Raw genomic sequence first — 25,179 nt, forward strand, 5'->3', positions numbered from 1 at the left:
ATAGTTTGTAATTTCTAGAATCCCTTGCCAGTTACGAATTCCTAGTAATCATGTTACATGAAAGTTAACTGACAAATTTGGAAACAAGTATACTAAAAATATAAACTCTGGTACGACAACGTTTTCTTTTTGGGTGTGTGGTCATTTACTTTCATTCTCTCAGAATGGGCTGTTTTCCTATCACCAGACCTAGTTGGTTCGGTCTTCTCGGGTTTTTCTTCCAGGCCAACTCTACACACTTGCGTTCGTCAGTAAGTTGTGCAGCAGGAGGATGGGCAGAGGAGATAGCGTGGGGGGGGGGGGGGGGCGCATTTCTCATACAGTTCTATAAGCAATTGGATAACCTTCAGTTGGAATATAGTACCGTGGTTTTTTTGCGTGATCTTTAAATGGCATAACAGGTCTCGAAACTCAGTTGTATAAAAAATCGCAATATTAGTCTAGGCCCTGCCCCCCCCCCCCCCCCCCCTCCCAATCCGCCTCACCAAAGTCGCACAAGACTTTCCAGTCGTGACCTTGCTCCCTTAATTTTTTTCTGTCTGCAATATCAAGTTGTGTTATTCCTGCTTCTTCCAGTTCTTCTGTTACCGTACAGATTCATTTTACGATGTTTCAGTTTAAGCTTATTCTGTGTGGTTTCAGTCAAATGCTCCGCGATTACCATATACCAAACTCAAATGTTTAAGATCCTGGGCGCTTGGCGCGCTGCTGTGCTGCTATCGCAGTCGCTGGCTAGTGGCTACAAACAGGAGCGTCGAGGAGTAACAGAGCGGGAGCTTAGCTGTTGCTTGTGATCTGCGAAGTGTTTGAGTAAATTGCGGCCTGTTATTGTAGGTGTTTTGTGCGTACAAGTTCGATCTTATTGAGTGTTAAATAGTTTGACTATATAGGTAACTAGCTTACGGATGTCATTACGACAATGTTTTTAATTGGTTGGTGTAGTGTAACAATATGTATATATATATTGTAGAACGAAATTTGCTACCGTATGGAAAGTTCGCCCATTGTGTTCAATTTGCAGATTATTTTATTTCGAATGATGCAGTAGCCTGTAAATAATTGAATCGATCACATTTATTTATGTGAAGTTTATTTGTTTGTGAGAAAATTAGGTCTACCTGTGGCATCTTCGCATAGAGTACAGTCAAGCCTGATTAGAGTTAAATTAAGTATTTGGAAGGGTAACTCAGCATAAAAGTTCGGTTATAGCTTTTGTCTAATGAGCTATAAGATAAGTTTTTGTTAGACGTACTGTTCTGGTCTTGAGCTTTTCTGCACAATTTATGGAAAAAACCTATGACATACGCAGTTTAGAAATTCCCCTCGGAGCCATGGAAAGAAATTATGAATGAATGTCTTGTAGATTACTTACAAAGTTGAAGAGAGATGAGAACATGAGAGCTTATTTACATTGCCACGTTCGTAATTATACGTTATTCTCATGCAGTGCTTGGGCCTAATTGCGAGGGGCAATCGCTATGTTACATGTCACAGTAAATCATCAGTAGCTGTATCCAGAATAAGGCTTTAATACTAGTTTTGTGTAAGACAGGTCGCGTTAACGTAGTCTCAGTAATGATAGGCTAATTATTAGCACATTACAGTATAGTTCAGATTAGGAAAACCATCTTTACCACCACGTGGAATGTGTAAGAAATGTGACTTGTGTGTTCCTCCAATGTAATTACTTACCCTACCATGTTTTAGCATTCTGTCACTTTCCATTTCTTGGTACTTCAGAAGTGGAAGTTTTTTGTTTCTATTAGTGTGATTGCAGGAATCTACCCCTTCTAACATTTTCAAAATAAGTTACCATTATCTTAATTACCACCTAAACAACATAAAATTGGAAGGTTGTATACAGTACACAAGGGTTGTAGGAAAAAATCTCAACAATCAAGAGAGGTAAAGATGTATACATGCGTTTGAGTTTTTATTTTGCTAAACAAATGTGGTTCACCATCACAATAAAATCAGTGGGTATTTTGCTACGTATTGTTTCTGTAAAAAATTAATGGTTTTTAAATTTTATCTTGTTTGTATTGGAGGGCAGCATGGAGGTTAAAAATTGTAGAGGGAGACCAAGAGATGAATAAATTAAGCAGATTCAAAGGGATGTAGGCTGCAGTACATACTGGGAGATGAAGCAGCTTGCACAGGATTGAGTAGCATGGAGAGCTGCATCAAACCAGTCTCAGGACTGAAGACAACAACAGCAACAACAATGTGAAATAAACTGTTGAAATTCCAAGGACACTGAATAATATCCTTTTGACGTACCTTATATTTTAAGTGATTAAACTTGTTACAATAAACTAGTCTTTATTTGTTAGGATGAGAAATGTATGATTGCATAGCCACAGCCACGTAGGTAAGGCAGGTGGCAGAACTGTGTTCACTGGCAGGTTGAGCCAACAGTATTTGGAAAAAGAAAAAAAAGTTGATTCAGTTTTGTTTTAAGCAATACTACACATAGTAGACATTATTTATAAAAGTAACTTTAACAGATTGCACAAAATCCCCTGCAAATTGTTAAGTTCTTCCAGTTTTTTTTTTTTTGGATTATCAACAGCAGCAACATATGGGGCATGGGGGCTGGGCAAAAAGCCTCTCATTTTGATGAGTGGAGTGACAGCAAAAGTCTTAAAGGATGCATAAATTGTATGGTAACATCAGTTAGTACAGTAATTATTTTAGATTGCCACATGTTGGGATATTTCCAAAGCTACAAATCTTGATGTGTTGTAGACTTGCTTGTTGATTTCACATGGAAAAGTCTAAACCAACATAAAAAGAAAATACAAAATCAGTTGGTGACTACCCCCTCGCCACTGAAATGTTCTCAACAAAATATTCAAAACACATTTAAGGCATTTAAATGCTCAGCATGGAACCACAGAATCTTTACAAAAGAAGTGTGTTTCATAACAGAACCAAAGCCAAAAAGGGGGAACTGAAACTTCAGATAACTGATCTGGCAATAAATTTTTACCAAAGTGGTGGACAGTTTACTGTGTATAGGAAAAAAGTTGCTTTTTCAACAGTTTATACGAAATGTATTCAAATTTTAAAAGCAAATATCCAGAAATTAAATTAGGATTTTCTTTGTTGAGTTTTCATCCTAAATTGTATCAGTAGATGCTATTGATACTCCCTCTGAATCTCTCCACAGTTCATCAGAACATAATTTTGTTAGTGAATATAGTACAGTTTGGAGAAAGTAAGAAGTGTATCATTTAAAATGATAGGCCCTACAGTGTGAAAACCCGACCTCTGCCTGTATGCTAAAATGTTGTAATGAGTGCCGTCTAAAAGCAGTATTGCTGTTTCCTAAAACAAAAAGCTTTGAAAACTGCATTGAAGGTGAAATCAACAAATTTCAGCTGGCAGGACACACACGTACTGGAAACCTTGCTAACTTTATTGATGATCTGCTATTTAAATTGGGAAAATTTAGCCACATTCTTACATTGCAAAGTCTCATTCGGAATATGACACTTAAAGAATCATCTGATGTAAAGGTTGCCACAATATTAACGGACTTTAGTGAAAATAACTCTTTTACTATCCATGCCAAAGCCCAACAGACATCTGGCTCTTGCACTGTGCATCCTATTATAATTAATCTAAGGAATACGGAAGGTGACAGATTAATTAAGTCTTTTAATGTGATGACACAAAACATGTCTGCACAGTCCAAAAAAATTCAAGAAACAGTGGCTGAATTCATGGAAGATGCTAAAAAACTGTTTAATTTAGTGTTACCCAGTTCAATAAAAAATTAAATTTTATAAACCCGTCTTCTTCAAAATTATTGTAATATCAGGGTTGAGTGAACATAGTTTTGAACTAGCCGTGTAAAAACAGTGCAGTTTCACAGGAGGGACGGTTAAGAGATTAGCACAAAAGAAAATTTTTCAAGGCCCCTAGGAAATAAAATAGCATGTGCATCATATTAGTTTCAGTTTTGCAGTGTTATCACCAGTGCTAAGGAAGCAAGGGGGTCACTAGTGATGGAGCCTACTTTGAAATATATTTTAAGGAATATAGTGGCATTATTCGGTGAAGAAAATTTGGTTCCATCAAATGTCACTTTTTCCAGTCGGGGGTAGTTGAGGATAATATAAGTAATTACTACAGGACATGGTGGTACTGTACTATTCATGCATCTTTCAAAACCTTTGGCAGCATTCCAATAGCCAAAAAGGAAAAGATATTTAACTGGTTCTCACTCCTCATATAATTGAATGTCCTCCAAAATAAACTGGAAAAAATGTAGCAAATTATTTATTTATTTCAGTGATACATCTACATATATACTCCGCTAGCCACCAAGCAGTGTCTGGAGGAGGGAACAGTAAGCGCCAAAGTCGTATTTCCCCCCGTGTTCCACTCGCGGATCAAGCGAGGGAAAAATGACTGACTGAACACCTCAGTATGAGCTCTAATTTCCCTTATCTTTGAATGATGATCATTACACGATATGAAAGTTGGTGGTAATAATATATGCTCTACATCCTCAGTGAAGACTGGATTTCGGAATTTAGTGAGCAGCCCCTTCTGTTTAGCGTGTCGTCTATCTGCTAGTGTGTCCCACTTCAAACTTTCTATGAGATTTGTAACGCTCTCGCGATGGCTAAATGTACCAGTCACGAATCTTGCCGCTCTTCTTTGGACCTTCTCAATCTCTTGAATGAGACACAACTGGTAAGGGTCCCATACAGATGAACAGTACTCTAAGACTGGATGTACTAACGTATTGTAAGCTATTTCCTTTGTTGAAGGACTGGGTCGCTTCAGGGTTCTACCAATAAACCACAATCTAGAGTTCACCTTACCCATTACTTGTGTAATCTGATCATTCCATTTGAGATCATTTTGAATAGTCACACCCAGATACTTGACTGACGTTACTGCTTACAAAGACTGATCATGTATTTTGTACTCATACATTAATGGGGATTTTCGCCTTGTTATACGCAGTAGGTTACACTTACTAATATTGATAGATAACTGCCAGTCATTACACCACACATTTATTTTCTGCAAATCCCCTTTGATTTGTTCACAACTTTCGAGTGATACTACTTTCCTGTAGACTACAGCATCATTGGCAAACAGTCTAAGGCCGCTGTCAATACTATCAACCAGATCGTTTATGTAAATCGTAAAAAGCAGAGGACCTATTAAGCTGCCCTGGGGCACACCTGAAGTTACTCTTGTTTCTGTTGAAGTTACCCTGTTCCGGACGACATACTGCTCCCTGTCTGTTTGAAAACTTTCTATCCAACCGCATATGTCATTGGATAGACCATACGCGCACACTTTTTGTAGCAAGCGACAGTGTGGAACTGAGTTGAACGCCTTTTGAAAGTCGAGAAATATGGCATCAACCTGCACAAAGAGGGCCAGCTGTGTCTTACATGACTGCTGTTTCCTAAAACCCGCTGGTTTCAGCAGACGAGCTTCTCATAGTCTAGAAAGGTCATTATGTTTGAACACAAAATATGTTCTATGATTCTACAACAAATCGATGTCAGTGAAATTGGCCGGTAATTATGTGCATCCGATTTTCTACCCTTTTTATAGATTGCTATGCCCTGGGTCTTCTTCCAGTCCCGTGGAACTTTCCACCGTTCCAATGATTTCTGATAGATGACGGATAAGAATGGTGCTATATTTGTAGCACAGTCAGCATGTAATCTTACGGGGATACCGTCTGGGCCAGATGCCTTTCTGGCGTCTAAGGATCTTAACTATTTTACAATCCCAGATACACTAAACACTATGTCAGCCTTCCTTTCGTTTGTTCAATAATTGAAAGGGAGAATGGTGCTGCAGTCCTCTATCGTAAATGAGTTTTTGAAAGCTAGGTTTAGAATTTTGGCCTTCTGTTTATCATCATCAGTTACATTACCCATACTGTCAGCAAGAGAAGGTATTGAATTATTTGTAGCGTTCATAGATTTTACGTACAACCAAAATTTTTTGGGGCTATTTTTAGAATCTGCAGATAAAATATTGCTTTCAAATTCGTTAAGTCTCGCATTGTCCTTCTGACAGCTGCTTTCATTTCGCATAATTTCTGTTTGTCAGTGGGGCAGTGATTGCGTTTAAAACGACTGTGCAAAATTCTGTGCAATTTCTCAGTAACTTCCTAATATGTTTATTGTACCAAGGTGGATCCTTTCCCTCCCCTATACTTTTGCTAGGCACATACTTCTCTAGCACATGGTGGACAATACCTTTAAATTCCGACCAAAGATGCTCAATATCTTTGTGTCCCGTGGTGAATGCTTGAAATTGACTATGTAGATATTCATTAATAACACTTTTACTTCCTCAAAAAGCTCAGGTCTGTCTGTCGCCAAGATATCTAATACGTTCCTATCTCGAGTTCGTTTTCTAACCAGTTGCTCAAGGTTTTATGTTGAGAGTGCTCCTAGAATTACTTCACACGAATCTGTGCTTTTGCCCCCTGTGATAAACATGTAATGTTCCCAGTCAATGGATGCTAGATTAAAGTCTCCACCTATAACTGATGGATAATTTGGATATTTGCTTCCTATGTACTCAAGACTTTACCTGAAATGTTCTGCGACGTTTGTTGCGGATGCTGGTGGTCTATAAAAACATTCTAATACAATGGTCAGTCCTTGTCTGATTGACAGCTCTATCCAGACTATTTCACAGTCCGACGCAGTATCGATCTCAACTGCGTTTAAACAGCTTTTAACTGCTTTTAACTTCCTCAACATTGTCCAGTCAGAGTTCAGAATTTCACTGCTTTTTATGTCTGGTTTTAACCAGCTTTCAGTACCTAATACAATATTGGCATTGCTACTGTTAATTTCAAACATTAATTCGGGGATCTTGTTACAGACACTTCGACAGTTTACTAACATGAAATTAAGCATATTTAAATCCTCTGGAATGACCTGTTTAGGCGAACTAACAATTTTTACAGTTGGCACACCCACATCAGTGTCGTGAACTGGTAATTTTTCGAGCCAGTGGTTTGTTTCCCATAGGGAGGAACCTTATCTAAAAAATTCCATGTGCACGCCACAAGTACTGTGCTACCTATGTAGCTGCTTCCTGTGTGTAGTGCACTCCTGATCTATTGAGGGTCATCCTACAACCTTCCACCCCATAGCATAGGTCGAGGAATCTGCAACAATTTTCGTCACAGAGTCGACATAACCTCTGGTTTAGATTCTCCACTCGACTCCAAACCAGAGGACCCCGGGCCTCCCTGGGTACAATGCTGCAGATCGTCAGCTTGGCTTCCACTCCTTGAGAGATGGAGGCCGCCTTCACCAATTTAGCCAGCTGTCTAAAGGACCCAAGGATTTCCTCGGAACCCCGACGACAGGCATCGTTGGTGCCGACATGCACAGCAATCTGCAGCTGGCTGCACCCCGCATGCTCAATAGCTGCCGGAAGAGCCTCTTCCACGTCCTGGACAAGGCTCCCCCAGCAGGCACACAGAGTGAACATTAGACTTCTTCCCCGCCCTAGCCGCTATGTTCCTGAGGGGCTCCATGACGCGCCTAACATTGGAGCGCCCAATAACTAACTAACCCCTACCCCCACGTGCCTGTCCGGACTGTGCTGAAGGAGCAGCCACTATCCTGGCAGAAAGTGCAGTCTGATCCGGCTCAGCCTGCCCCCCCCCTCCCCCCAGCATCAGATAGCACACTGAATCTATTAGCAAAATGCATGGGGTTTGGCAGGAGCCTGCGTCCCCCATGCAGCCTTTGCCTTGAGGCCGAGACCTCGACACAGTCTGCCACCCGCACTGAAGTGAGAGTGGGCCAGCCGGCTCAGTCGCACCTGAGCTCGGCTCAGTGACAGAGAGCTGTGACATCCCCCCTGCACATCTAGTACAGCAGAGGCTGCCCCAGGCACCCCATCCCCACCACACCTCAAGGTGGCACTCTGGAGCTTGTTGATTGTGGCCAACAAGGCTTCCAGCTGCGTTTGTACTTTGGCCAACTCCTCCTGAATCCGCACACAACAGACACAGTCCCTACCCATGTAGCTAATAACTGATTTACTATAAAAACTTAAGGAAATCTACTGTCACACAAGGTTAACAGCTACACTCTAGTTGGCAGAAAGTACACTCAATAATGAAAATAAAAATTTATGGTAGAAGCGAGATCTGGTGCTTATTCTCCTGCTAGGGGCTATTTAGTGAATACTAAAGAATAAGACAGTGACCTACAGTAAACATGCTAAGGGCTATCTAGTGAATATTATAAACGAATTAAACAGTGATCTACGGTAAGCTGCACCAACTGATTATCCCTTGTATTTTTAATTTAAACAAGCGTTTATGTACACACGGAAGTGACCTAATAAAACTATAAAAAAAGCTACCTGAAATTTACCGAGTCTAAATAACACTAATAAACGTAAACACTGGGTATTGTACACTGACAGATGAAGGTACAAAAAAAAAAAAAACTTTAGCTAACAATAAGAGTTCAGAATGTAAAGCAATACACATTCTACTTTATAGGAACCGATGTTCTTACAGTAAACGATCACTAAAGCCCACAACAAGCTAAGGAATTTAAGCAGACGGCGAGGTGAGTTTTAGCTTTCTGCTAATTAAACCGTATGTAATAAGAGCTCAGAAGTTGTATTATAACACTGATTTACTCAGAAATTGTAGTGTAATACTAATTTACCACGTATTATACGTTTAACTTTTAACGGTCGCAGGTTGCGCTAGTCAAACGTATACAGGTGAGGTTAGAAATCACTGCCAGTATCACTATTCCTAATAAAACGTATAAAAACTTCTACCTTCAATGTATCAAGTCTAAATGACACTAATAAACGTGAATACTGAGTATTGTACACTAACTTAAACTGATTAACCCTCGTATTGGTAATGTAAACAAACATTTATGTTCACGCGAAAAATAACCTAATAAAATGTATAAAAACTGCTACCTTCAATGTATTGAGCCTAAATGACACTAATAATTGCAAATACTAAGTATTGTGCACTGAATGTATTTAACGTCTGTTAAGAATGTAAACAAATGTTTGCATATGCCCGGAACTGTCCTAAATAGAAACTTAGCTTATCTTATTCAGACAGGATGTATCACAATACAATGAAAGTAAATCCTTGAAAAATATAAACACAATTATGCAGTGTAGATTTCATAGTTTCTGCAGCTGTCGTGCTGTGTTTGCTAGATTCCGTATTTACGCTTGCTTATTCTGCAGATGTGCGTTTCCAGTGCTACAGTGCATTAGAGATCTATCCAAGAGCTGCCCTTTTTTTCTCGGTTTGTTGTGCTACAGTGATTTGAAATGTGATACCAATGTATAAAAATTCTATACCTTTGTTTCTTCTCGTGTGAGGTAGCTGCAGGCATCACATGCAGTGAGGAGTTTTATGTAGAAGCAATGAAATTCACATTGTTACTGTAGCCAAAGATACAAATGTGACCATGTTTTGTGTATATTGCGGAGTGCGTGTATATGTTTCTTATGACACATATGACGGACTTGACATTATAGATAAATATGTGAACATAAAGCTTTAAACTGCTGAAATTTAATTATATGTTCTCATAAATATACAAGATTAAAGGTACCTGTAGGAGAATGACACAGTGGTTGAAACTACATTGAGAATTTGTTGACCTGCAATGTTGATGGTAACTATTAACAATACTATACTAGACAAAAGTATTCAGACTTATGTGAATTGAGTACTGGGGAAAATGAGGCACAAGGAAAACTGAGGATAGTTTTGCAAGATGAGCTCAGTTGTTGTTAGCAGCTGTGTGGATGGGATACAGTAGTCTTAAGGTGTCTACTGTAGGATCAAATGATATTTCATTGTGTGCATGTTAATTATTTGAAACTGTTGTTTGTTGTAGCAAGATGGGACCGAAGAAGAAACAGCCAAAGAATGCATTCTATTTTTTTGTTATGGAGTTCAAAGACCAAATGGCGAGGAAGGGTGTCATCTATCCTAATCACAAGGAAGCATTTGATGCTGCTGGTCCTGAGTGGCAGGTGAATACAGCCTACAATATATGGTTTATAAGCACATATTACATTGTTTTAACTGATATTCATTTTGCTTTCAGCGTCTGAGTAAAGATCAGAGGAACAGGTATGAATCAATTGCTAAGGAATACAAATTAGCTGAACAGCAGACAGTACATAAATATACTACAACGGGGAAAACATTTGAGCAAGTGGATCAAGAAATACAGGAGAGACAAGCAGCACAAGCAAGGATGGAGGAAGAAGTAAAAACAACTGTTGCTGTTTTGGATAAAAAAGGCATGATGTTTGCACTGTATTTCCAGTTTCTTTCTTTGTTTTGTATTGTAACTGAGTGTAGAAACTCAACAGTCAAACAGATTATTGTACCGTAGACAGCGAATCCAAAAGTAAACAAGATGTCAAAAGCTAAGCTAGAATCAACTCTTCGGTTGAGTTTCTGTCTACTGCTCAGTGCTTTCTGTGTACAATAAGCAAGTGTTCGATATATGGATACATGCTCTTCAAACAACTGTGAATGCACGGTAGAGGATACTTAGAATACTACTGCACGTTTGAGTCTCTCCCCGTTGCATTCACGTCTGTAGCATGAGGAGGAGACTGCTTAAATACATTACTGTGTGCCGTAGTTAGTTGTAATTTTGTCTCCATCTTCCCTTTATGAGTGATATGTCGAATGCTGATGAATATCTCTCAAGTTTTTCATTTACTATTGATTCTTCAAGTTTTGTAAGTAAGTTTCCATGGGATAGTTTGTGTCCATCTTAAAGGGCCTGCCAATTCTAGTTATTCAGTATTTCTGTGACGCCATCCCATGTGTCAAGTGAATTTGAGGCCAATTGTGTTGCCTTCCTTCGTATACGTTTAATGTCAAGTTTTAGTCCTATTTTGTATGGGTTTCTCACACTATTTTTTACGGCTTCGCTAATTGTAATTGTAAATTATTGATGTTTGAGTTAGAAGGTACTATGATTTTTTCATTTTGTGAAGTGCATAATTTTACGTTTTTGAACATTTAAAGCAAGTTGTGAAATTCTATACCACTTTGAAATCTTATGAAGATATGATGGAATATTTCTGTAGCTACTTTCAGGCAGTGCTTAGTTACAAATAACGGTAGCTAAGCAAAAGTTATTACATTGATATTAATATAGTCTGCCAGGTAATTAATACAAGGTGCAACAATAAAGTAATGAGACTGAATTTCTTTGCAAGATGTGGCAACCATGCAGGCTTGCATAGGCACAATATCTTTGACCTTTGTGCAATGGTATGCCATTTTTTTTTTCGTTAAGTTGGAGGAAAATGCGACAACTTCCGGTAAGCTTGAGAAGGCTTTTGGAGAGGAGGTATGTCAAGAGCTCAAATTTTTCATTGGCATAAAATTTTTAGTGAAGGCAGAATGAATGTTGAAGATGAAGGCCACAGTGGACGACCATCAACCTCAAGGACGGATGTCAACTTGGCCAGGGTGCGTGAACTCGTACGATCTGATCGAAGATTATCCGTGAAAATGATTGCAGAAGAACTGAACATCGATCGAGAAACGGTTTGCCTAATAATAACTGAAGATCTTGGTGTGAGAAAGATTTGTGCAAAAATGGTCCCCAAAAATTTTACAGCACAACAGCGAGAAACATGGAAAAACGTGGCAGCCGATCTGTTAGAGCAAATGGAAATCAATCCAGAATTGTTGAGCCGTATTATCACTGGTGATGAAAGTTAGTTTTTTTCAGTATGATCCAGAGACAAAACACCAAAGTTCACAATGGTGCTCAAAGGGATCACCCAGACCAAAAAAAGCTCGCATGTCAAAGTCAAAAGTGAAATGCATGCTTGTGTGCATGCTTTGATTCCATGGGAATTGTTCATAAAGAGTGGGTGCCTCTTGGACAAACAGTTAACCAGTGTTACTACAAAGACATTTTAGAAAGACTTCGTAAAAGAGTTCATCGTGTCCGTACCAACATTGGTGATAACTGGATTGTGAATCACGATAATGCGCCATCCCATACTGCTGTCAGTACAGCGATTTTTAACCTCAAAACAAATTTCAGTACTACCACAGCTACCTTATTCACCAGATATCGCTCTATGCGACTTTTTTTCTATTTCCAAGAGTCAAATTGGCAGTCAAGGGACACCATTCTCAAACGACACAAGATGTCCAAAAAGCTGTGATGAGGGTCTTGGAGGATATTACAGAAGATGAGTTACCGAAATGTTACCATCAATGGCCAAAGCGCTGGAATAAGCGTGTGCAATCAGAAGGGAACTACTTTGAAGGAGACAACACTAAACTTGACTAAAACGGTAGGCAACATTTTTTTTTTTTTTTTTTCCCCCACATCAGTCTCATTACTTTGTTGTCACATCTCGTATGTGTAATAGCAACAAAGGTCTCGATACATTTTCGTGGGGCACACCTGAAGTTAATTCTGCTTCTGTCGATGAGTCTCCATCCATGATAAAATGCTACATGCTATGTACCAATTCTTTTTGTACAGTTTTTTATTGTTGATTTCATTTTGTTGTTAATTACACTTGAATAAATTTGGTGGGACACGCAGACACTGTGGAGTGTCTGTGGTATCTCAGTTTTCTACTCAGGTTGGAATAGTTCAATTTAATCAATGTGTTCCCCCTGCGGGTCCAGGGGCTAGAATAGGCCCGAGGTATCCCTGCCTGTCATAAGAGGCGACTAAAAGGAGTCTCACACGTTTCAGCCCTGTAAGTTCAGGTCCCATTTTATGGTTCGACCTGCCACTTTCCAAATTCTACAGAAGATTCGGGCCATATGGGGAATGACATCATACGTGTTGCACGAGTTATCCATAGTGCCATTGTATTCGATCTCCTGTCATTGCTTTGCATCTCCACCTCCAATTCAACTATTTCAGCGAGGACACTTCCTGGGGCATGTCATATTCTTCCAGTGTCTTGGCTTTGCATCTCCACCTGCAATTCAACTTTTTGGGCGAGGACACTTTCCGGGTATGTCATCTTATTCCGTTGTCTCCTGTCCTCTTTCACCCCCATAACAGTAGATGCCTGACTTCCTGGGGCATCAGGACTCCCGGCAACAGCCATCATGCCATGTGGCCTGTGCTGTGGCTGGGTGGCACCTGTGGGGTGGCATCAAGGCAGATGACCCCCAATGAAGCGGACTAAGTCATCTCTTGCTGGTGACCGTATGGCACCAGCAGTCTCTAAGAAGGGCAAGATCAAGTACAGTGCTTACAGATACTATCCTAAATCGTTTCCCTCCCTTGCTACACCATGGGATGAATGTAGGGCTACAGATAGAAGAGAGCCGTATTCTTTGGTATTTAGTCTGTAGCAAAATGGACTCCTTCCTACCTATGAAGCCTCAGTTTTTTGTTGAACATCTTGAGAATAAGTTTGGGGAAGTCACAGCATTGTCCAAGATGGGAAGCGATGCAGGCTTGGTTCAGACAGCATCCCAGCCCAATCCCGGGCGTTACTCGCTTGTGACCAGCTGGGTGATATTTGTTTTTCCCTCACATCCCATAAAAGCCTCAACATGTTCTGGGGGTTTATTTTCCATTGTGACCTCCTCTTGCAGTCTGATGACGAGCTCCGTGCCAATCTAGAACAGCGGGGTGTTCATTTCATCCGGCATGTTTACACGGTGGGAGCAAGCGCCCCCCCCCCCCCCCCCCCCGAAACGCTGGGAACATTGGTCCCCTCCTCTGGCTCCTCTTGTACAGAAGGTGTCCATTGGGACCCTCTCTCCCAAGGTTTCCACTAATGCCTCAGCGTACACTTGCCAGTGGCTAAAGGAGCCAAAAGCTGCTCGACAAAGAGCTTCACGGTCTTCCTCCATGTCTGAAGTTACTTCAGAGAACTCCTCCCAGCAAGCCCCTAAAGAGAAGCGAGAGGGCAAGCAAAGAAGTCGGATACAAATACTCTCCTTGCCTCCTTCATGCCTTCCCAGTCTCACGATAACGTCATCCTCCAGTGGAATTGCTGCAGTTTTTTCCACCACCTGGCTGAGTTAAGGTAACTGTTAAGCTTTACACCTGCTTTCTGCATTGCCCCCAGGAAGTCTGGTTCCCAGCAATGCGCACCCCTGCCCTTTGTGGCTATAGGGGATATTACAAGAACCATAGCGACTAAAATAGTGTGTCAGGTGGCGTCTGTCATAGTGGGATGGCACTGTGCTTACTGACAGAGGTAGAGATGCCGAAACTTTTCATGTCTTAACTCGACCTCTGCCTCTTAAATACTTGGGCCCTCACATTTCAGTGTGGCTCATGGCACTTTTTCGACCATTGATTTATCCCTCTGCAGCCCCATTTGTCAACTGGAGAGCCCACAATGACTTCTGTGGTAGTGACCACTTTCCCATCTTCCTGTCCTTCCCCCAGTGCCATTCTTCTGGACGTCTACCAAGATGGGCTTTAAACAAGGCAGACTGGAAAGCTTTCACCTCTTCTGTCACCGTTGAATCTCCCCCACATGGTACCTTTGATGTGGTAGTTGAGCAGGTCACTAGAACGATCATTTCTGAGGTGGAAAACACGATCCCTTGTTCTTTAGGGTGCCCCTGGCGAAAGTCAGTACCTTGGTGATTGCCGGAAATCACTGAGGCCATTTAAGAGCATCAGCGAGCTCTACAGCGACATAAGCAACACGCTTCCCTAGAGCACCTAATAGCTTTGAAACTGCTCCGTGCCTGCATTTGCCAACTTATAAAAAGACTGAAACAGGCATGTTGGGAGAGGTACGTCTCGACCGTTGGGTGCCGTACGTCACCTTCCCAAGTCTGAACGAAAATAAGATATGTTTGTGGGTACCAGACCCCAGACAGGTGTTACTGGCATTAACATCAATGGAATTGCCAAGCACTTTGCTGAGCACTATATTCGAGCCTCCGAGTCACAGAATTATCCTCGAGCATTTCGCACCATCAAACGGTGGATGGAAAGCAAAGCACTCTCGTTCACTTACTGTCACAGTGAACCCTACAATGCTCCATTTACAGAGTGGGAGCTCCTCACCGTCCTTGCCCATTGCCCTGACATAGCTCCTGGGCCAGATCAGATTCACAGTCAGATGATCAGACATCGCTTGTCTGACTACAAGCGACATCTCATCATCATCTTCAACCGGATCTGGTGCGATGGCGTCTTTCCTTTGCAATGGTGGGAGAGCACCACCATTCCGGTGCTCGAACCCAGTAAAAACCTTGATGTGGATAGCTGTTGGTCCATCAGCCAGGTTCTTTGTAAGCTGCTGGAACATATGGTATGTCGTCGGTTGTGTTGGGTCCTGGATTCATGTGGCCTACTGGCTCCATGTCAGGGCGGCTTCTGCCAGCATTGCTCTACCACTGATAATCTTCTGTCCCTTTTCCAGACGGCAACATCTGGTTGCAGTCTTTAAAATTACGAAAAGCGTATGACACCACTTGGTGACATCATATCTTTACCACATTATACGAGTGGGGTCTCAGAGACCCGCTCCAGATTTTTATCCACAACTTCCTGTCGCTTCGTACTTTCTGTGTCCAAGTTGGTGCCCCGTATAGTTCCCCCGTATCCAGGAGAATGGGGCCCTGCCGGGCTCCGTATTGAGTGTACCTATTTTTAGTGGCCATTATTGGTCTTGCAGCAGCAGTAGGGCCGGCCGTCTCACCTTCTCTGTAAGCAGACGACTTCTGCATTTCGTATTGCTCCACCAGTACTAGTGTTGCTGAGTGGCGTCTACATGGAGCTATCCACAAGGCACAGACATGCGCTCTAGCCCACGGTTTCCAGTTTTTGGCCTCAAAGTTGTGTTATGCACTTCTGTCGGTGTCATACCGTTCATCTGGAACCAGAACTTTACCTTAATGACGATACACTCATCGTAGTGGAGGCATATCGATTCTTAGGACTGGTTTTCGATGCCCAATTGACTTGGCTTCCTCACCTCTGTCAGCTTAATTGGAAGTGCTGGCAGCAAGTCAATGCCCTCCGCTGCCTGAGCAACACCAACTGGGGTGCAGATCGCTCTACACTGCTGCAGCTCTACATAGCCCTCGCTCAATCTCGCCTTGATTATGGGAGTGTGGTTTATGGTTTGGCAGCACCCTCAGCATTTCGTTTACTTGACTTAGTGCACCACTGTGGCATTCACCTAGCGACAGGAGCTTTTATGACGAGTTCAGTGACCAGCGTCCTTGTGGAGGCCGGGAATCCCTCCATTACAGATTAGGCATGCGCAATGGCTCTCCAGTTACTTTGCACACGTTTGTAGTTCTGTGCATCCGAATTACTGTTCCCTTTTCCCGCCTACAGCGGTTCATCTCCCGAATCGCCAGCTCAGGTCATGGGCTTACAATTGCAGTTTGTGTGCGAACCCTTCTTTCCGAACTGGTGTCCTTGGCCTTTACCACCTATACTTGAGGTTCATTCACAAACACCTCCATGGTGTACACCTAGGCCACGGCTTCCCCTGTACGTTTCATATGGCTCTAAGGACTCAGTTAACCCTGCGACTCTCCGCTGTCACTTCCTCTCAATTCTCGACGTGTACCAGGGCCATGAAGTGGTTTACACTGATGGCTCGATATCTGACGGTCACATTGGCTTTGCCTGTGTTCATGGAGAACATATGGAACAGTACCCCTTAGCAGATGGCTGCAGTGTTTTCACTGCAGAGCTGGCGGCCATATCTCGTGCTCTTGAGCACATCTGATCGTGCCCAGGTGAGTCATTTCTCCTGTGTACTGACTCCTTGAGCAGCCTACGTGCTATCGACCAGTGCTGTCCTCATCATCCTTTGGTAGTGACCTTCCAGTAGTCCATCTACGCTCTGGAACGGTCCAGTCGTTCAGTTGTATTTGTCTGGATACCAGGTCACGTTGGAATCCAAGGCAACAAACTCGCTGACAGGCTGACCAAACAAGCTATGCGGAAACCTCTTACGGAGATCAGTTTCTCTGAAACTGACCTGCGTTCAGTATTGCGCCACAAGGTTTTTCGGGTTTGGGAGATGGAATGGCATAACCACAGTATGCACAACAAGCTGCATGCCACTAAAGAAATTACGAATGTGTGGAAGACCTCCGTGCACACCTCTGGCAGGGACTCAGTGGTTCTCTGTCGGCTCCGCATGACCGTACGTGGCCGACGTGTGGTTACCTCCTCCGTCGCGAGGACCCACCTCGGTGTTGCTGTGGATCTCGAATGATGTTCATCCATCTCTTGCTGGACTGCCCACTTTTAGCCGCCCTGCGGTGGACTTTTAACTTTTGAAGCACCATACTTTCGGTGTTGGATGTCAGTGCCTGAACAGCAGCTGCAGTTTTTCGTTTTATTCATGAGGGTGAATTTTACCATTTGCTCCAAGTTTTAGCACATGTCCTTTGTCCCTGTGTGTCCTCCACCATAGTGCTTTCAGGGTGGAGGTTTTAATGTGTTGCAGAGTGGCTGGCTTTTCCTTTTTATCCTCATGGTCAGCCAGCCATGGAAACCTGCTTTCTTGTGTTAACCTCTTCTATCTGTTCCTTGTGTTTTTGTGACTTTCTTGTCCTGTTTTGTCCATTTCAGTGCTTGTTGTCCTTCTGTCGTTGTGGTTTTTCCTTTCATTCTGTTTTGTGTTGTAAGTCTCATTGTCTTATTCTCACCCTTGTGGTATTGTTTTCTTCGGAATGAAGGACCGATGACCTCGTAGTTGCCACCCCCCACCCCCCCCACCCCCCTCTTTTAAACCAACCAACTCCCAATTTTTGACATTCTGAAGTCACAAGAACAAACTGCAGAAGTATGTGTCAGCAAGAGAACTGCGCAGAGAATAGTAAACGAAAGTGTCAGATCTGTAAAAACATCAGGAAATTTGGCTTCATGTCACCTAGAAAGCCTCAAATTCTCAAGACAAATGAATTGTTTCGACAATATTTTAAAGTGCAAAAATCAAACTATGGAAAATGCAGGATGGAATGTAATAATATTATGAAAAGAAAAGTTTCTACTCACCATATAGCAGAGATGCTGAGTTGCAGATAGGGACAATAATGACAACGTATTTTAAAGTGTTCCTTGTTTGAAATGTATAGAAGTAGTAGATACCAGGCATCGTAAAAACATGTTACAATTATACTTTAGAAAATAGGCTTGAAAGGTAGTGCTTCATCAGTGCAAAGAATTGTAAGAGACATTGGTTTCAGATGTTCAAGAAGAGTTTTTAAAGGAAGTGACGTGCAGCATGAACCACATCCCATGTAAAGATGCTTGATACAAGAGGAGGAGGTAGTTAAACAGTGTATTACCCTGATGAAATGTGGGTGAATCAGAATCATTACAGGAATACATGCTGCACAAATGAGTGATGTTACAACAGGTTCTTGGATAATTGTTCTGAATGCTGTCTCCTTCTTCCGATTTTGTTCTTGAGAGTAAACTTCTACTTACAAGGGAACCTCCCCGTCGCACCCCCCTCAGATTTAGTTATAAGTTGGCACAGAGGATAGGCCTTGAAAGACTGAACACAGATCAATCGAGAAAACAGGAAGAAGTTGTGAGGAACTATGAAAAAAATAAGCAAAATATACAAACTGAGTAGTCCATGCGCAAGATAAGCAACATCAAGGAAAATGTGAGCTCAGGATTGCCGTGGTACGGTGGTTAGCGTGAGCAGCTGCGGAACGAGAGGTCCTGGGTTCAAGTATTCCCTCGGGTGAAAAGTTTACTTTCTTTATTTTCGCAAAGTTATGATCTGTCTGTTCGTTCATTCATGTCTCTGTTCACTGTAATAAGTTTAGTGTCTGTGTTTTGCGACCTCACCGCAAAACCGTGCGATTAGTAGATGAAAGGACGTGCCTCTCCAATGGGAACCGAAAACATTTGATCGCAAGGTCATAGGTCAACCGATTCCTCCACAGGAAAACATGTCTGATATATTCTATACGACACTGGTGACGGCATGTGCATCACATGACAGGAATATGTTGTCGACCCACCTAACTTGTACACTTGGCGAATGGGTAAAAAGATTCTTCTACCTTGCCCGATTTAGGTTTTCTTGTGGATATAATAATCACTCCCAAAAAAGTGATGAAAACATAAGAGTTTGTCACATAAACTGCAACAAATGAATGCAACAGTTTCACAGTTTTCCCTGTGCTCTGTCAAAACATGTTTTTAACGTTTTCAAATTTTTCCGTGTGTAGAGCGTCAAATCCTGCATATGTCCAAGCAAATATGAACATGTACTGGAATTCTGGAGAGCGAAGTTGATTATGTGTGAGTGCCTGAACTTTGATAATTGTCTGAGAATAAAAATTTAAAATTTTCACTCGAGGGAAGACTGGAACCAATGACCTCCCATTCCGTAGCTGCTCACGCTAACCACGAGACCACGGCGCTCCTGAGCTCACACGTTCCTTGATGTTGCCTATCTTTAGCATGGACTACTCAGTTTGTATATTTTGCTTATTTTTTCATAGTTCCCCACAACTTCTTCCTGTTTTCTCAATTGATCTGTGTTCAATTTTCAAGGCCTATCCACTCTGCCAACTTATAACTAAATCTGAAGGGGGTGCGATGGGGAGGTTCCCTTGTTAGGTGTAAGAAATGCAGCATTGACCACCAGTCAGAAATGAAAGTTGTCAGTTTCAAGAATTGGTTCACTAAACAATCCTTGTTATACGTACTTTGAAGTCAGTCAGTTGTAATTACCATGCAAGATGCCATCCAGCTGTTACACAGATAACAAGTGTAGACAGCAAGAAAGTGGATATCATGCTCTGTCTAAAAAGTAAATATTTTCTGCACAGTATAAGTCAGGCTCGTGTGAACTTCTGCAGCTCTTTAATTTATACAAGTCGCGCTACAGAACATACAAATTTGACTTTCTTGCACATGAATGTAGCCCAGTTCTGCGTTTACTTACATACAACTGTCAGTATAATCCAATATAATTAATTAGGGCACAGGTTAAAGACTCTGTGGGGGGAAAAACAAAACATTGTAGATTAGACACTGAATCACTTGTGCATGAAGCAGTAGACCAAACACCCCCCCCCCCCCCCCCCCCCTTTCAGCTTGGGCATACTGTGTGTGGCATGTTGAAAAGTCTCAGAAAAAAAAAAGACTTTGATAGGGAAGTGAAGATAGGTATAAGCCTTGAACCTATCATCCTAAAGTTACAATCAGATGATTAGGACAGCCTCAGAAAGCAGTTAAGATGGCATAATGTCAGCTTTAGAAATAAAATAATAATAATCATGGTTTTAAGGACTAATTGTTTAAAAAATGTTTGTCGACACATCAATTGCATACGTAGTATAAGAGAGATTGCTAGCCTTTATTGATTAGAAGTTTATATCCTATGAAGTATGCAGATTATGATGTTCAACACATTACACAAGAAGTAATTAAGCTTTTCCCACTATATTATACACTCTAAATAAATACTTGCGAGAATGCTGCCGGATAAATTCGTCAGAAACTCCTATATTTCAACATGTAAACCACTGTCATTTTCAGAGCACAAATTGGAAAATTCCAGACAAGATATTGGTAGTTTTCAGTGTTATCGATCAGCAGTCACTCGAGTTATTCAATTTGCAATAAATAGCAAGTATTGCAACCAGTTTCGATGATCGTGTCAGTAGACAATCGTCATTTTGAGAAGAATTGTACTTGATGTCATCACAAAGTTGCATCAGCTGTTCTCATCTTCCGGCATCATGTGGTCAATTACTGTGGAGCAATGGATGTAACATGAAGTAAGATTTCTCTCATGTAGACGACTGATCAAAATTGGTTTTAAAATATAGTGTTCCCCTCATAGATTTGGACATACAATACGATATGCCATAGTCAAATAAACCTCATTGTTGTTCGTAGCAACACAGTTTGGCAATGCAGACTTTGTTTGCCTGCTCTCTGCCATCACAAATGTACAGAACTCATCCCCTCCTTGCTTCCCTATCATTCCCCCTCTGTATTTTTCCTCTGCTTCAAGAATTTTCATTTCTGTGCATGCATTTTCCGATCAGCAGACATGTAGAAACTCATTTGCAATTATTATTGAAATGTTATGTTTCTGGATGTAGGTCTTTTTGTTTGCAGCAAATAATTTGAAGAACTCAAATTATATATTAAATATACTATAATTGTGCACAGTGGTAACAAAGCTTTTTAACTTTTCAGGTCTTCAGACAAAGATATTTTACTTCATGCACGTTAATTATTACTGTAGAGTCGAAGAAAAGCAGTTCATACCATGTGAACTCGCAATATGTCAATTTAATTTTGCACTGGGAGCTTTTAATTTCTACCATACACTCATTAATCCAGGCAAGTGTTTTGTTAAATCAGAGTGATATCTGAGCAGTAAATTTGCAAATATTTAAATGTGAATTTTCTCTCATAGGTGAGCTTCCACTGGGCTATGCTTTTGAGGCAAAGAAAAGATCAGATGAAACTCACCAGATTCCACTCCCTCCACCATCATCTGCAGAGAAAAACTATTCAAAAATTCTTCTTAATGTAGTGAAATTTATGAAGGTATCTTAATAGCACAGCTTCTCATCTTGTATTTACTATATATTTTATTATAAATGCTTAGGGTAGTTCATGTGTAAATATCTGTAGTTTAAATACTTTGGGATGAATAATTTTATCATTTATGTGTGTGATGATACTAGTTGTACAGCAGAATTTGAGATAAAGGCTGTTGTCTTATCATTTTGTGTTTGACACGAAATATGAAATGTCGTAATGCAGTAGTAATAAATAGTTTTTAGCTATCAGTTTAGTGACCAGCTTTATTTTATGAAAATGGCTTCATTGGTGAATTTCACTGAAGTATCTGCTGTCAGATGAATAACAGGGCTTTCTTGAAAAATTAGTGATCTCTGGGGTACATCAAGGAGCAACTATGGTTACGCACACTGGGCATTTACTGTATTGGATGCCAGAAAGGCTGTCAGTACATTAGCCAGATGCAACACCTGTGCGTGGAGTATTCGAGATGTGTTCATCTTGGCCAGAGAGGAAAATATGCTGTAGCATAATGAGAGAGGCAATTAGCAAGTACATCACTCTCTTCCGTTACTGTGTGGCATCAGTCACAGCTTAAGAGTACAGTAACGTGAAACTTGTTTCAAGTAAAAGAGCTCATGAGCGAGGTGACTCCAGCATATTCGTGCTGGGAGGGAATCGGTGAAGTGTGATAGTGAAAGACCTGCATTGAAAATCACGTACATAAAACTTCATGTTCCATACATTTCTTAATCGTGGTATTTATATCTTTTAATTCTCTCTTGACCTCTTATTTCAGAATCAATTTTGGGGAGAGCATAGGCATTGTTCTTTCCACCCAAACAACACATTGCCATGCTTGTTGAGGTACCTCACAAACTCATCTTTGTGTTTATAAGTTGATTAATATGAAGTTGGAAACTGTTTTAACAAGAGAGGATTGGATGTTTATCTCCTGCCACTGTGCAGTACAGCTTCTGATGAACAGTTTGATAATTTTTTTTTTTTCCCTCACTCAGAACTGTGATGAATGACAGTCTTGTAGTTCACTAATCAATTTCTTTTTTAGGAAGTCCTTTGCATGTTCTTTCAGTTTCAATATTACATCATCATCTTCACTGTGGCATGTATCTAGTATACTAAATACCCATGGTACTAAAAAAGACAAGGTCACTTTTGTTTCACCCTACAGGTTGTTTGTAGCTTCTGTTCATTATAACTGGCTAATACAAATTGTAGAGGATGTTCCATCTAGTTCCAATATTTTGATGCAATGATTTTCCTAATTTTATCAACAAACCAAATCATACTGTGTAATGTACTGTTCTGTCCTCTACGTGGGTGAAGATAAACATCGGATAACCCCTCCCTAAGGAACATTTGATGCAATGTATACTGTAATGGTGAATTTATGCACTGCAGAAATCTGTGATGATGAGTAGCTTTTTTTGGTCAGAAATGTCACTATGCTTGTTCCATAAGTAACTTACAGATAGAACTGTTATTCAGTTGACCACCTCAGATTAACTCATCAGTTGATTTATTTATTTACATCTGTGTAATTCGTTATTGTTACAGGATGATGTTGAAGATGGGAAATTTCCACCAATTTACACTTACGGTACTGATGGCACTTCCGAAGCAGTGAAAGATGTTTTAGATGCTCTGTGTGAATACGAAGGTATGATGCGCATGTTGTGTTTTCTGTTTTAGAAGACGCAAGAGCTGTTTTTTATTCTTGTTACTTAAGTTTGTTTTATTACTGCATAACAGTGGTACACACATACGAATGCAGGAGTCAATGCGCAGCAGTGTACTGCTTGACACTCCAACCAGTAGGATCATTCTGCTGCTTCTTCTCGAATTTGCACTCCAGAATGCATATGGTACATTTAGAGTTCACTTTCATGTTACAGGATACATATGGTACGTTTAGAGTTCATTTTCGTGTTAGTTTAGGTATGCTTGAATTTACTTCATCACTGTATTGTTTCATAATGGGTAGCTTGATGCAAACCCAGTTAGTACTACATTAAGAAATGACAGTGAGAGCTTTGCAGGTATATACTTTTTCTAAATGGAGGCCGAAGCAAAAACAGTGGTCTGATGTGGCGCATACCTTTGTGTTGCTAGTTACCATGGTAGGCAACAGCTGGAGTGTGACGTGTAGGACAATGTGAGAGAGCACACTGGTGACTCGGCAAAGTTTGCTCAGTGTCTGTGCAGAACACGTCATGCAGCTGACTTCTTAGTTGCCCATCACTATAGTCACTGTACCTGTACATTCTACAAGTCACATTGATTTTGGAGGGAGGGAAGGGGGTAGAGCTGTCATTTGTTGATAATATCATAAGTGCTACATTGCCATTGGAAGAAAATGTTATGGTTGGAGACAGATGCAATACACAAATTTAGCAAAGTAGGAATTAGTTAATTTCATTACAGTAGGTGCTACAGAGAAACACATAATTAAAATAAAAGTAGGACCTGCAGGATACCCTGAATGAACTACTTTCATCAAACTAGTTATAACATAAGACTCAGAGCACAGTTAATATTCAGACTTCAAGAATGTCATTTAATATCTAGTGCTTTTAGGTTCATTTAACTACACTGTGTGATCAAAAGTATCCAGACATCTGGCTGAAAATGACTTAAAAGTTCATGGCGCCCTCCATCGGTAATGCTCGAATTCAATATGGTATTGGCCTATCCTTAGCCTTGATGGCAGCTTCCACTCTCGTAGGCACACGTTCAATTTGGTGCTGGAAGGTTTCTTGGAAAATGCCAGCCCATTCTTCAGGAGTGCTGCACTGAGAAGATGTATCAATGTCGGTCGGCGAGACCTGACCTGAAGTCGGTGTTCTGAAACATCCCAAAGGTATTATATAGGATTCAGGTCAGGACTCTGTGCAGGCCAGTCCATTACAGGGATGTTATTGTCGTGGAACCACTCCGCAACTGCATTGTGAACCGGTGCTCAATTCTGTTGAAAGATGCAACCGTCATCCCTGAATTGCTCTTCAGCAGTGGGAAGCGAAAAGGTGCTTAAAACCTCAATGTAGGCCTGTGCTGTGATGGTGCCACGCAAAACAATGGGTGCAAGCTCCCTCCATGAAAAATGTAACCACTCAATAATGCCACTGCCTCCGAATTTTACTGTAGGCACTACACACACTGGCAGATGATGTTCACCGGACATCCGTCATACCCACACACTACCATCAGATCGCCACATTATTCGTCACTCCGCACTACGTTTTTCCACTGTTCAGTCATCCAATGTTTACACTCCTAAAAATTGAGGTGGTGTTTGGCATTTACTGACATGATGTGTGGCTTATGAGCAGCCTCTTGACCGTGAAATCCAAGTTTGTTTACCTCCTTCCTAACTGTCATAGTACTTGCGGTTGATCTTGATGCAGCGTGGAATTCCTGTATGATGGTGTGGATAGATGTCTGCCTATTACACATTAAGACCCTCTTCAACTGTCTGCGGTCTCTGTTAGTCAACAGACAAGGTCGGCCTGTACGTTTTTGTGTTGTACGTGTCCCTTCATGTTTTCACCTCATTATCACATCGGAAACAGTGGACCTAGGGATGCTTAGGAGTGTGGAAATCTTGCATACATACGTA

General features: G+C 41.1%; 1 protein-coding gene across 1 annotated transcript in view; it reads left to right on the forward strand.

The window, feature by feature from the left end:
• Positions 1 to 742: 742 nt before the first annotated feature.
• The window catches only part of LOC126187844 (protein maelstrom homolog), a 109,886-nt gene continuing 85,449 nt past the window's right edge, over positions 743 to 25,179 (forward strand). The window contains exons 1-6 of the mRNA XM_049929155.1: positions 743 to 890; positions 9,912 to 10,050; positions 10,125 to 10,323; positions 21,210 to 21,356; positions 21,433 to 21,566; positions 23,121 to 23,223. Of these exons, the coding sequence (XP_049785112.1) occupies positions 9,916 to 10,050; positions 10,125 to 10,323; positions 21,210 to 21,356; positions 21,433 to 21,566; positions 23,121 to 23,223 (718 nt within the window). The 5' untranslated portion in view covers positions 743 to 890; positions 9,912 to 9,915. The remainder of the gene's footprint in view (positions 891 to 9,911; positions 10,051 to 10,124; positions 10,324 to 21,209; positions 21,357 to 21,432; positions 21,567 to 23,120; positions 23,224 to 25,179) is intronic.

Source organism: Schistocerca cancellata, chromosome 5, assembly GCF_023864275.1.
Source record: "Schistocerca cancellata isolate TAMUIC-IGC-003103 chromosome 5, iqSchCanc2.1, whole genome shotgun sequence".
Taxonomy (NCBI): Eukaryota; Metazoa; Arthropoda; class Insecta; order Orthoptera; family Acrididae; genus Schistocerca; species Schistocerca cancellata.